Raw genomic sequence first — 13351 nt, 5'->3', positions numbered from 1 at the left:
CAAAATGTCAGGATCTGACAGAGACTGGGCCCCAGTAATCCTCAGAGAGGAACGGAAAGATGGTTTGCTATATTACCATACAGGTAGATATTCAGTGTGTTAAATAGTTGTAATGATATAACATATTTGAACAATTAGAAATAAACAGATGATAAAGTAAATTTAAATACCATCCTTTACAATAAGTACAGCCTCAGTAGTAGCTCCTGTGTCAATCTATTTTTTTGTAATGTTTAGTATTTTTTTTTCATAAACCTCAAAGTTTTATCAGCATCGTATCTTACTGGCTTTTGAGTTGATGTGCAATGTATGTGAGGTAACATAATCTTTTTTAAAAATGATTTAAAACATTCTGATCCTAACAAATGTATTTGCATTGAATAATATAATTTAATTTCTTACAGCAAAAGTCCATTTCCAGCATTCAGCAGAATTAATCAAACATCTAATAAAAGCTGGAGTGAATTATACTATGCAGGTAAGCCACTTTTTCACAAGACTGTTTTCCTACCTTAGTTTTTAGTTATGGGATACAGAACACAGCTTCTGTACTACTCTGTCTCCCATGCTATTATTTTTAACTGTGATTTTTACGTATCAAAGATTGTGGGCTGTTTTCCCATTACCATGCTGAGAAGGCAGATCAGCTCATACTTGATAACTAAATTGAATAAACTTCCAAAAGCATCTTTTTCCTCTCAGACTTTTATATCTATCATGAATAACGAATTGTCTTAAAGGCTTAATGTTCTATTTCCCTTCTAGTCCCTTTATCATCCTTTATTACGTGCGCAACCACATATAGTAAATGGTATCCAAGACTTACTTTATAGCGATCACTAGGCTAGATGGATCAATACGACAGATCTTACACCTTTAAGGAACTTTCCATCTGAGGGAGGAGTCACAGAAGGGGGAAAAGAAGTGATTTTCATTTTTCAGCATTTTAGAGAACCAAAAGTAGTTCAACATTTCTACAACGCACGTACCAGGGTTAGGATGATGACCCATGGAGATGTAGAGATAGATGGTAGGTCATGCCACAATACGAAGGAGTAGGAGGCTTTCGTCACAGCAGTGAGGCACCATCTAAAAAAGTTATACTTAGATACTTGCTTCAGCAGCACATATACTGAAACTGGAACAATACAGAGAAGATTGGTAGGGCCCCTGCACAAAGATGGCATGCAAATTCATGAAGCGTTCTATATTTTTTGTATGAAACTGGTGAATTACTGTGCTGTGCATCTGAAACCAACATAATACTGTAAGTCAACTGGAATTAAAATAAAAACTTGAAAATATTAAAAAAGTAAAAAATAAGTGATGTCATGTTAAAAGTAATAAAAAGTTTAAAAAATAAAAAAAAAATAAAAACTGTACACCCAGGAATTGACAAATATTTATATTTGTAATTTTAGAAAAATTACTAATGTCTTTTATATTGGAGGGGTCATTGTCAAGATAAAATTTGTACCGGACAAGATTAAACAGACAAGGAAGACTTTATTTAAGACTATTGCAAAAGGGGAGAGAAATTAAATCTTTTGAAATAGAGGGCTGGAGAGTATTTAATAACTCAGGTGGAGGGAATCATAGGTCATCTGTGTGTGGTAATTCACCTTACCAAAAGGAAAAGTAAACTTTGTTTATGACAAAAGGTAGTTTTACAACTTGGAGGAGGGTTTATCCCCTTCAATATTTACATTTAGGAGAAATGGCTTTTAGGTCCTTGAGAAGGACATTTCCTAAATTGTAAAAGTGGCACTACTGAAGAAGATTTACATACAAAGGGACAGAGAATTTACAAAATTGCGAGTTTTCTAGAGTGAATGCTCTTAAGAAAAGAAAGGTCAGGGCCCTATAGTTGGGAAGAAACTTTAAAATTTAGTCAAGCTGAGGGGAATGTTAGTGTTCTTAGCCAACACGAAGACAGAGAGCTCTACTTTTTTTGACCAATGAATTTTGATTTAAATACATAGAAAATTGTATTTTATCTCAATTATTACCATGGGATCATAATTACAAAAAGAAAAGTTGGGCACAAAGAACTCAAGAGTTAAATTAGGTTAGATTTTGGTCAGATATTACTTTCCAAAGTTCCCTTGCCATTGGGCTAAAGGAATGAACTCTGAGGGACAGTATCTATTTGGTAACTTTAAATCTCTTCCTCCCTCAATATCTTAGATCTACCCAGATGAAGGTCATAACATATCTGAGAAGAGCAAGTATCATCTCTACAGCACAATCCTCAGATTCTTCAGTGATTGTTTAAAGGAAGAAATACCCGTGTTACCACAGGAACCAGAAGAAGATGAATAACGGACCCTATTTATATAGAACTGAAGGGGATATTGAGGCTCAATGGAACCTAACCAAGAGACTGTAATATTGTACATGCTCCAGAATTCCAAGGGCAGCTTAAGGAGGTGACACTGGAACAGCACACTCAGAGACAATGAACTAGAATTTGAAACCAGATGTCCAAGTCTACTGTGTTGCTAAGGGTGCAGAACCTGTTTCTTTGTGTAAGGAAGGTCTAAGGGTTGGTTTCCTGGGAGAAATTAGTTTTGCATTAAAGTAGGAGTAGTGCATGTTTTCTTCTGTTATCCCCCTCTTTGTTCTGTAACTAGTTGCTCTCATTTTAATTTCAGTGGCCACCATCATCTTTGCATAGGATGCACACTTACTTATCAGTACCACACCCCTGATCTTTGATGGCTGAGCTGCAATCTAACACCTTACTGTATCTTTACAAGTGCAATTCCTTCATTGTCTATTATTATGCTTACGAAAATATTCAGTTAATAAAAAACAGAGTATTTTATGTAATTTCTGTTTATAAAAAGACATTATTAAATGGGTCAAGGGTCATGTAGAAATACGGATTTCAGCACCTTCCAAAGTTCAGCCAGTTATCAGTAGATACAGTATCTTTAAAACAACACACGAGTGTATGTCTCACAATATATAGACACACGTGTGCATATACAGTCAATAAATCTATCTTTACATGTTATTCATGCTACAAAGGATAAACTTCTGATGAATTAGAAGAGATGCTCTTTTACAGGCTGTAATGGATGCTTTGTTTAATGAGCCAAATATGATGAAACATTTTTTCCAATTCAGACTCTAGCTGTTGCTTTCCTATAAATGTTTGGGTTGTGTTTGGTATCGTTTTTAGTGGTTACTAGTTTTCTAGTTGCAATTTAATTTTTTGAATATGATACCTTGTCACATGTAAATTAGATACTTAAATATTAAATTATAGTTTCTGATAAAGAAATTTTGTTAACAATGCAATGCCACTGAGTGCTATTTTGCTCTTTTGGTGGAGAAGGCTTTTTTTAAAACACTTGGTCCTTTTACTTCTCTCTCTCAATGCAGAATCAATTCTCATTTTCATTGTAAAAGCAAAGAGCTGGATTATTTCATTCGCCAGTTCCTATTAGTATTCTGTGCCTGCCCACTTCATCTGTTACTGTTTAATTTAAATCCTTCTGGTGAGAATTAGAAATGAAATATTTTTTATTCATTGGCCAAAAAGTTCACAAACAGCAGTGTTTGCTATTTGAGTTGAAGGCACAAATGCATTAATTCCTGTGCTGTATTGACTTGCAGTAGTAAGTAACTGAGAGTGTAAAATAAACTTGACTGTCTGAAGTCAAATTTAAGTCATGAGAATATTAAATTTGGTGACTAAAATCACTTTGGTGACTTAAGGGATCTTCTCAGATGTCTGAAAGTCTGTAATCAAGCTTAGAAGTTCAGATAATTCTAGGCAGCGTGCTATGTTTTTGTGGTTTCTCTCAAATTCCTCAGGACAGGCTGGATATCATGACATTAGAACACCAGGAGGAAACTTAAAGATGTCACAGAACTGCTCAGTAACCCTCCTGTTTGTTTAAAGGATCAACTCCAAAATCTGGGTATTTGGAAACGTAGAGATTGTTTTTTAGATATTCGACTTTTCTTCTGGATGCTATGGTATTGTGTCTTCACTGCTCCGCTGAATTCAGTTTAAAATGGGAAAGGCTCACTTTTCTGAGAGACCCATTTCAGGTCTTTTTCAAGAATAGTAAACACATTTTTTAAAAAAAATAAGTTTTAATGTTTAAAAGGAAAGTTTTGCCTATTTTATTAAGATGGAAATTTCTTTTTAGGCTGATTTGAAGTCCAGCAGAAGCTTTTTAATCAATATTTTAAATTTCAACCACTAGAGTTTTTTATGATGCAAATAATTATGTTGTCTGAAAGATGTGGTTTTATTGAATGTCTATTTGAGCAACATTTTAAAAGTATTTACCTTTTACTGTTCATCATTTCTCCTGTTTTATTACTATTATCAATGTTTATCTATTTTTCAATTAATTTAATACAGTTTCTAATGTGAAAGACATTTGTCTGGAACCCACTTTCACCTTAAAAGCTAAATGGACCTCCAGTGAAAACATACTGCTTAATAGGAAGGTGGACATTTTTCATCTCCCGTGATTCTTTGAGTTTTAATCACTGGGCTGCTTTAGAAAAGGGAGTGCTCACCGACATAGACACCAGTTATTAGAAGAATCATGTGACTGAACGTTCTCCTTGATACATTTGCCCTTGGTTACAATCCAACTATTTCACGTGTATTTGTGCATTCTATCTGCTTCCTAGAACTCCGGCAGCAGGCTTTTTAAGTGTGATTTGCCCCTTAAAGGTAAAAACCTCAAGACAAACTAAAAATTCTATAATAAAACAGGTAAGCAGTATCAAATCATCCACATAGATACACACATAACCTTTCAAAACTATATTTTAAAATTTTTTTAATGTTTATTTATTTTTGAGAGAGATAGAGACAGAGCATGAGCGGGGGAGGGGCAGAGAGAGAGAGGGAGACACAGAATCGAAAGCAGGCTCCAGGCCCGGAGCGGTCAGCACAGAGCCCGACGCGGGGCTCGAACTCATGAGCCGTGAGGTCGTGACCCGAGCCCAAGTCAGACACCTAACCGACTGAGCAACCTAGGCACCCCTCAAAACTATTTTTAAAAGAAAAAAGTGTTGTTTCTGTTACTTTTTATGTTAATTGCCTCCATGGAGGTCTCTGATTCAACACCTAGACACTAAGGAGACCATGAGATCTGTTTGACTTTCCCTGGGAACTAAAGGAAGATACTCTTCAAAACGTGGGTCTTAGTTCACCCTGAGAGGGTGTCTTTTCTGATTGGATACTTAGCATAGGAATCACCTTTGAGTGTCATGCACATTCCAGTTGTAGATCAACTAGAAAGAGGTGATGTGAACATGGGTCTTTACCATACGGGGGATTATTTAAGTCATTGTCCTCAAGTGGTGGGCTTTGAAACAGAAGAATCTGGGATTGAATTGCTCTCAAATTTCAAAGATCATGGAGAGCGCCTGGCCTGTATAAAGAATCACGTATGAAATACCTCCTCGTCTCTCCTCAAATGCTCTCACCACCTTCACATCGTACAGCACCCAGCAGTGCATAAATAAAACTTTCCCTCCGCTGCGTTCTCTTTCCCTTTCTGTCTGGATATTCTCTGCCATAATATCAGCTCTCTACAGGAACCAACATTCTCATTCACTTACGCACTACAAATATACATCAGGATGTTCATACCCATACTCAAACCCGGTTAATGGAAGACAGGAGCGGTTGACTACATGTTCCCCATTTTCTTTCCTCAGATAGTCTGCATGGTCCTTACAAGGCCCCACGGGACTCAGCTGCATACCTTTCTATTTCCCATTTCCCCTATTCATCTCATCTCAGTCCCTCACTTGTATCTCCTAGAATCAGTTCTCAAAATAAAATACACATGCATCAGGCTGTACTCTGGGGGGAAACCTTTTGGCCCACAAGAGTATAGCAATGTGAATACTACAGGATGAGCAAATAAAATGAGAATAAAGAGGTGGTTCCTTTTCAGGTTTGAATAGCTGTTTTTTTAATGTTCATTTTTGGGGAAGAGAGAGAAAGTGGGGCAGGGACAGAGAGAGAGGGAGACAGGATCCATAGCCAACTCTGCACTGACAGCAGCAAGCCTGACATGGGGCCCAACCTCATAAACTGTGAGATCATGACTGGAGCTGAAGTTAGATGCTCAAATGACTGAGCCACCCAGGCACCCCTGGAACAAGCTGTTTCTACCTAAAATTTCCTGGATGCTTACTAATACCAAGTATCAACTAAGTGTTCTACATTCATTATCAAATTAAACTTCTCAGTGTGCCCTCAAGTATGTAAAATGATTCCCATTTTACAGATAAGGAAATGGGACTCTCAGAGGAGTATGTAAGGTGCCCACACTAATATAACTAATGAGTGAATAGCTGAAAACCTAGTTCCAGACATTTGAGAAGCCTTTCTGCTCTATAGTACTCTTCAAGTAGGAGGGGTTTCATCTCAGAAAGGATTCTGAGTATTTAAACATATAGTTTCAGATATTTTAAAGAATGATTTGATACAATAGTACTGAAAGGTAATGATAGGCTAATGCACCACTCTAGCCATATTTGAAGCTACGTGGATTCACTGACGTCAAGAGGATGTATGTAATATTAAAGCATATTTTGTTTTTGATTGGAAATATGCAAGAATTATTCGCATCCATGGAAACCCTTGCCCAGAAGACAATGACCATATATCTAAGATGTCATTAGTAAAATCCCTTGCTTGGACATTATGCCAAGAACATTCCAAAATCATTCCAAGAGGCATTAAAAACATTATGTTGATCAAAGCACCCAGGCTTGTAAACATGAAAACCCTACCTAATCTTCAAATATTAAAACCCAGAAAGCACACTGCAACATTTAGAGTCATACCTGACATCCGCAATCCTCTTTATAATATGACTTAGGAAAACTGCATTACCTCCCATTTGTCTATCACTAGAAGAAATGTTTTTGTTTTTACCACTGATCAGATCTGCTAGCAACAGTCATTCCATTGGGCAAATTTCCAGCAATTTTGGGAGGAAGAGTCTGTAAATTAAAAAATTTCCTTTCTCATCAAAGACAAGGCAGACAGATTAAAAAAAAGTCCTGTCAAAGTACAATTTTGATTATTTTTCTTTTAGACTTCCAATTAAGTTTAAGATAGTCTGATACAAGCGTTGTAGGCTTGTGATACAGCAGCTTGGTTAAGAGAAAAGTCTCTGGGCTGATTCTCGCAATGTCCTCTATCAGACTTGGCACCATTTTAACTAAGTAATCTTTGGCATAAGTGAAGCTTAATAATACAGAAGTCCAAAAGAGTCAATAGAAGAGGAATTCATGTATGTTCAACATCTAGGCGCTCTGTCACATCATCTCAATGAATGCCCAAACCAACCATGTGAGACAAGTGCTGTTCTTAGAGGAAATCAACATTCAGAGAAGTTAAACAATTTTCCACAGGGTCACACAGTTATTAAACTGTTAATAAACCAGGATTGGAACACAGACCATGGTGACCTCAAAGCCTTCACATGTGATAACCCTATCTATGAATTTTTTAGCTGGTGAATTCTTAAGGTCCATCCTGCATATCTTCAGGTTGGGTTAAACTTTCAAGTCCCTCACTATTCAGGGTCGCCACTTAGTATGCATCTGATTTCAAGTAACGATGCAAACTTAAAAGTGGCTTAAATACCCGTGACCCAATATGTGGGCAGTTTGGGTACTAGCTGAGAGTTTCTTAGAAATGCAGACTCTCAGGCACCATCCTGGCCCTCCAAATCAGAAAGATTTGGTGGTAACAAATCTCAAGTGATTTATATGCAGAGTAAAAGTATGAGAGACACTGGCTTAAAGAACAAGAACCTTTATATACTCACATCACAACAGAGCTAAAATTGGGTGCTTCTGGGGGACAGTTGAACAGATCAGTGTGGAAATCAAATCCCAGGCTCTTCCCACTTTGCCACTTCTCTAGCTTCCCTTTGTTATCTGGCTCCTTCATTAGCTTCTACATAACCACAACTGCCCCAGCTGGTGTGTCCTTTCACAACAGTATCCCAGGCTAGATAGATAAAGAGTGACTATGGTTTTTATCAGGAAAGATGACTTTCTCCAGAAGTCTCCAACAGAATTCCTTTCAAAACCTTCTGTCCAGGCTTTGGCTGCAAGCCCCTATTGTACGTAGGTATTCAGGTGTGGCAGGCTAGGAAGTTACATATCTGAAATTGCCTTCCCCTTAGTGGGGTGCAAATAAGAATGTAAGAACAAGGACAATGGCTGTAAGGCAGGTGCTCAGTGTAGGACACAGAAGAAATAGGTAGATCCTACCAAAGGTGGTAAGAGCCTACTTGCTGATATTTTCACTACAGAGAGATCAAGACATTGAACAGTGAGGACCTGGGGTTTACACACACCCTTCGTTTGAAGGGATCTCACTTTTCCTCCCAGAAATCCCCCCAAATCTGCCCCACCCTCTCTTCTGAAGAGTTGGTATGCTCCTTCCCTAGCTGACATTTTCTCTTTTCACCTTTGCTCTTCATTATCAACATGGTTTCTAGTGCAGGCAGGCAGTTTTGAAATTTGATTGCTGTGCTAGCAGTCCCATTTTGCAGGCTTTATTTGCTCTAACAGGATTTATGATGCCTTGATTATCTCCGTATGGTCTGAATTGCTAGTCACACCATTAATTCTCCTGATTGATGGATTACATAAGGCATATTCCAATGGGAAAAGCAAAAGAAACACAGGTAACACAGCCTCCCCATTCACAAGCTCTTTTAATGGGAGTAATTGTCATTACACTCCAACTCTCTATCCCTTTAGGACACCATGTGTGACTTTTAATGATCTGTATGATGTAATTGGATTCTGAGCCTCTGGGGAGAACAAGTTGTAAATTCTCTTGCCCAGGATAAATGGAAAATTTCAACTTCAAGGTTGACTTCAAATCATGTAATAAGGAAAAGACGTTTTGTGCCTACTATGCGGCAGGTACTGTGCTATTTGATATAGCATTAGGATCCCCACCCCCACTTTTTGAACACTTAATTTAATTAACATGTCAAATGTATAAATGGCTATTTTTATTCAAATGTTATAGCTAAAGGAGTCATCATTTACTAAAAAGTATCAGCATATTCAATCATGGTTTGATTTTCACTGAGTCATTTATAATGCTCCCTTATGGCATATGCTAGTCCCTTGGACCTGTTCCCTTTGAATAACTATCTCATAATGAATTTACTTGTTTTTCCCAAGTCAAAAGGACTCCACAGTCCACTGTCACACTGGCTAGCAGTGGGTCTGTACGCAGCTACCTATCCCACATCAATTTAGAGAAATTTGGAGTGAAGTCCTGCCATTTCCTAACAATTCTTTCTCAATTCAAATAACCCCTGAAAGAGGGACCGTGATTACAAAATTTTGGGTTAAGTTTAATTTTCTTATTTTGTGGTGTGTTAGATTTGTTTTAACTGAAGAATACATAGCCTATAAAAACATAAGTATTTCCACAGGATTAAAAATGATAAATAAAACAAACTGCTGCCCCCAGCTCACTATCTGCCTTAGGATCTCAGTTCAGTCTTTCTCTAGCTTAGACGCAATACAAGTCATACACATTGTATTTTACCAGCCTTCTTTTGGTATGCTTTCCTCTTTCCTCAAGCCCAGAAAACCATATAATTTGCCTGCTTTCCATTTGTTCCCAAATTGATAGGTATTAGTAAAAGAAGTTAAAAAGTTTGGTATATGAAATCTATATGTTTTAACTTCATCTGGACTCTGTATCTGTACAATATTTTGAAATTTAATTTAGTTTATCCTCATTTACTTCGTCAAATTCTATCTCCCAGTTATTTTGAATTCTTCTCAAAACCTAAATTCCCTCTCATTACTCTACGTCATTGAGCATAATGCCTCATTCATGTATACTTTTTAATGTGTGTGATTTATACTATACCCTAGTCTGTTTATAATTTGCTCAGGAAATAAAAGGTAATAACAGCTAACATTAACTCATTGCTTAGTCTGGGCCAGGACCCAGGGAAGCCACCTTGGCTCCTCTGGGCAACCCACTTGTCTTTACACTTTAGCAAATAACCTTAGCCCAACCTCAGCCCATGTGATTCACCTATGTATATCTATACATTATGCATTCTTTCCTAGAACGAACAGAGAACTTGTGCACATCACAAAACAAAAACCAGACCCTTTACACAATGCCTGGGCACTAAGGGACCAGACCCCCTTGAACAACCCCTAGGGCACTAAGGGACCTGACCCCCTTGCACAACCTCCGAGCACTAACATCTGTAGCTGGCACCATCGAGTCTGCACGTAATCAAGAAATATTATGACCTTACTGATTAACTGCCCTAAATCCCTTTAAAAATCCCTGGGCCAGACAGAAACCTTGAAGTTGACCTTTGGAGAAGAGTCCCCCATTTCCCCATGTGGCCCGCCTTGGCCTCCTGAATAAAGCTCATATTCCTTTCCAATCAAGACTCCCACATGAGTAATGGCTTTTCTAGCAATAGGCAGCTGAACTTAAGTTTCGGTAACACCAGGATAAGCTCATTAACAGATTTATTTCACCTTTAAAACAGCTGCGGGAATTAAGTACAATTACTATCCTAATTATTATATAAGGAAACTGTAAGCTTAATAAAGTTGAGTTACTGAAAGCCTATGGATTACTCAAGTAAGACTCACAGGTTAGTGCAATCAAAGAAAAAACATTAAAGAACTAAAGCTTTCTCACATGAGGTCAAAAATGGGCAGGTGTCATATATATGGTTTTACTCTCACCTATTATTGGAAACACCTGTCTCCAAGCTGTAACCTCAAGGTTGAAGGAGACACCCAATAGCAGCTTTCAATTGCCATCTCTCAGAAGTGATACCCATCACACCTGCCTGTAGTCCGTTTTTCAGGATAGCTCTCAGGGTCCAACCTAATATCAAAGAGATTAGAAAATTCAGGGAGGCAAATGTAGAATTTAGGGAGTGCTAGCTATCACTGGCACAGTCCACAATTCTGAATAGGAGACATTTCATGTACTCCTTTGATTTCCCCCTTACACGGAGCACAATAGACCCCACCCCAGGAGACGCAATCCCAATCCTTTCCAGCATAGACCCCGGGATTTCTGGGAGGACAGGGCTGAAGACGGTGGTGTAGGAAGATCTGGCACTCACCCTTTCCCACGGACAAAACAAATTTACAACTACATATGCAGTCATTTTCTCGGGAAAAGACTTGACAACTGGTCCAAACAAAGCCTCCACAACAAAGGATATAAGGGCAGCATCCAAAGCAGGTAGAAGAGGTAGGGTCTCACCAGAGAGACCCTCTAACAAACAGACAAAACACTTCAGGTGTAGCAATCCACAATCAGAAGGCAACTCCAAAATACAAGACTTTTCCCTGGAAAGCAAGGGCTGTGTGCTTTACATCAGGCACCCCAATCCCTAGATCCTACACAGGAGACATGAGCACCCAAACTCCTGGTTCTGAAGACAAAGGGGGATTCTCTATAGAAAAACCACAGGCTGTAGGGAAAGGAGAACCTCCTCTTAAAGGGCCCATGCAAGGACTCACTTGCCCCACGACCCAGCGCAAAAACACCTTTGAAAAGCTCCTGGAGAATATTTGAAGGAGACACACTTACTAATCTTAAAGTGTCTGCGGCGGAGATGGGAACTCATTGAGACTCGCTCCAGCAACAGAGACACCAGAGGACGCCACAGTCCGGCGGATCTCGCTCAAACTTGCAAAAGCCAGGCTGACCTGCGTCCTTTGGGAATTCTCGGAACCTGTTAAGTACCAGGGCGCATGCGCTGCAGAAGGTTCCCGTCGGCCTTGGAGCAGCCGCGCCTGCGATCAGAGTGAGTCCCTGTTTGTTGTTATTAGTTACCGAACGAGTCCCACAGTGAGGTGTGGAGACGTTTACAATTTAAAACGGTCCACGACGGTGGACGAGGACCAGATAACCAAAATACATAGTGCCATTTGGAAAGGGACGTAGGGGGTAGGTCGGCTTCCAGAGTAGCATGGCTTCCCGAGCTTTCTTGCCTGATAGGAACCCAATTCCCTTCTTCAGTGTTACGCAGTTGCATGCTGTTTACATATTTTTAACATTAAACAACATTAATGTATTTATGGGGGGCTGGGTGGCTCAGTCCGTTAAGCATCGCTCTCGGTTTTCGCTCAGGTCACCAGCTCAGGGTTTGGTAAATTCCAGCCTCCCCATCCCCCGCCCCTTGTGGGGCTCAATGCTGGCAGCACAGAGCCTGCTTGGGATTCTCTGTCTCTCTCTGTCTCTCTCTGTCGCTCCCTCTCTGTGCTTCCCCTGCTTGCACACTGAAAATAAATAAACTTACAAAAATTAATGTATTTCTTAAATCTACCTGTAAGCCGGTGTAAAGTCAGTAACTAAACCTAAATTATTATTATTATTTTTAAGTTTATTTCTATTTCTTTTGAGAGAGACAGCAAGCCGGGGAGGGGCAGAGAGAGAGAGGAAGACAGAATCCCAAGCAGGCTCCGTGATGTCAGGGCAGAGACCGACTCAGGGCTTGAACTCAAGAACTGTGAGATCATGACCTGAGCCAAAATCAAAAGCCAGCTGTTTAAATGACTGAGTCACTCAAGTGCCCAAAACCTAAATTCTTTTTAAAGCATAGTTTAAGAATGTGCACAATCTTTGGAGGAATGGGGTACCAGAACTTCTTTACCTGTCACTCAAAATATAGGTAGCTAATAGCAACAGAAGACTATGTCCCTTAATCTGAGCTTCATTTTTATCTATTGAAAAGAAAGATTTTAATCCTGACACTTTCCCTTTATGATCAATAAACCGTGACTTTTTGAATCCCAAGACCCAGATACATAGACTCTTTCTATGACCTTCTACTTAAATTTCTTTTTGAATGAACTCTAATTCATAAAACCATACAAATGATGTTTTAAAGTGTATAATCCCTGGGGCTCCTGGCTGGCTCAGAGGAGCCTGTGACTCTTGATCTCAGGGTCATGAGTTCGACTCCCACGTTGGGTATAGAGATTACTCAAATAAATAAACCAAAGAAATAAACGTGTACAATCAAATGGTTTGTAGTCTATACACAAAGTTATGCAAATATTATTTTCAGAACATTTCTGCCATCCCAGAAAGAAACCTTATATCCTAACCTTATGTCCCATGTCTACTTTTCCTTAGCCCCTGACAAGCACTAATCAGTTTTCTTTCTCTACAGACCTGCCTATTCTGGAATTTTAATGTAAATGGAATCATACAATATGTGGACTTTAGTGATTGGCTTCTTTCATTTAGCATAATCCATGTTGTAGCATGTATCAATACTTCCATTTTTTTTTTTTTTTTGTGGCTGAG

General features: G+C 38.9%; 1 protein-coding gene, 1 long non-coding RNA gene and 1 other non-coding gene across 3 annotated transcripts in view; all 3 read left to right on the top strand.

The window, feature by feature from the left end:
• Positions 1 to 3086, top strand: part of DPP10 (dipeptidyl peptidase like 10) — a 646469-nt gene extending 643383 nt beyond the window's left edge. The window contains exons 25-26 of the mRNA XM_042994282.1: positions 405 to 478; positions 2188 to 3086. Coding sequence (XP_042850216.1) covers positions 405 to 478; positions 2188 to 2322 — 209 coding nt within the window. The 3' untranslated portion in view covers positions 2323 to 3086. The remainder of the gene's footprint in view (positions 1 to 404; positions 479 to 2187) is intronic.
• Positions 1113 to 1215, top strand: LOC122241648. The gene has a single exon (XR_006221887.1). It is a non-coding gene; the product is annotated as a U6 spliceosomal RNA (small nuclear RNA).
• Positions 3087 to 11805: 8719 nt separating the features above from the next.
• The window catches only part of LOC122240886, a 34830-nt gene continuing 33284 nt past the window's right edge, over positions 11806 to 13351 (top strand). Inside the window, exon 1 of the long non-coding RNA XR_006220632.1 lies at positions 11806 to 11843. This is a non-coding gene — a long non-coding RNA (uncharacterized LOC122240886). The remainder of the gene's footprint in view (positions 11844 to 13351) is intronic.

Source organism: Panthera tigris, chromosome C1, assembly GCF_018350195.1.
Source record: "Panthera tigris isolate Pti1 chromosome C1, P.tigris_Pti1_mat1.1, whole genome shotgun sequence".
In the NCBI taxonomy this organism is placed as follows: Eukaryota; Metazoa; Chordata; class Mammalia; order Carnivora; family Felidae; genus Panthera; species Panthera tigris.
Note: the sequence above shows the minus strand (reverse complement) of the source record. Positions and strands in the feature narration are given on the sequence as shown.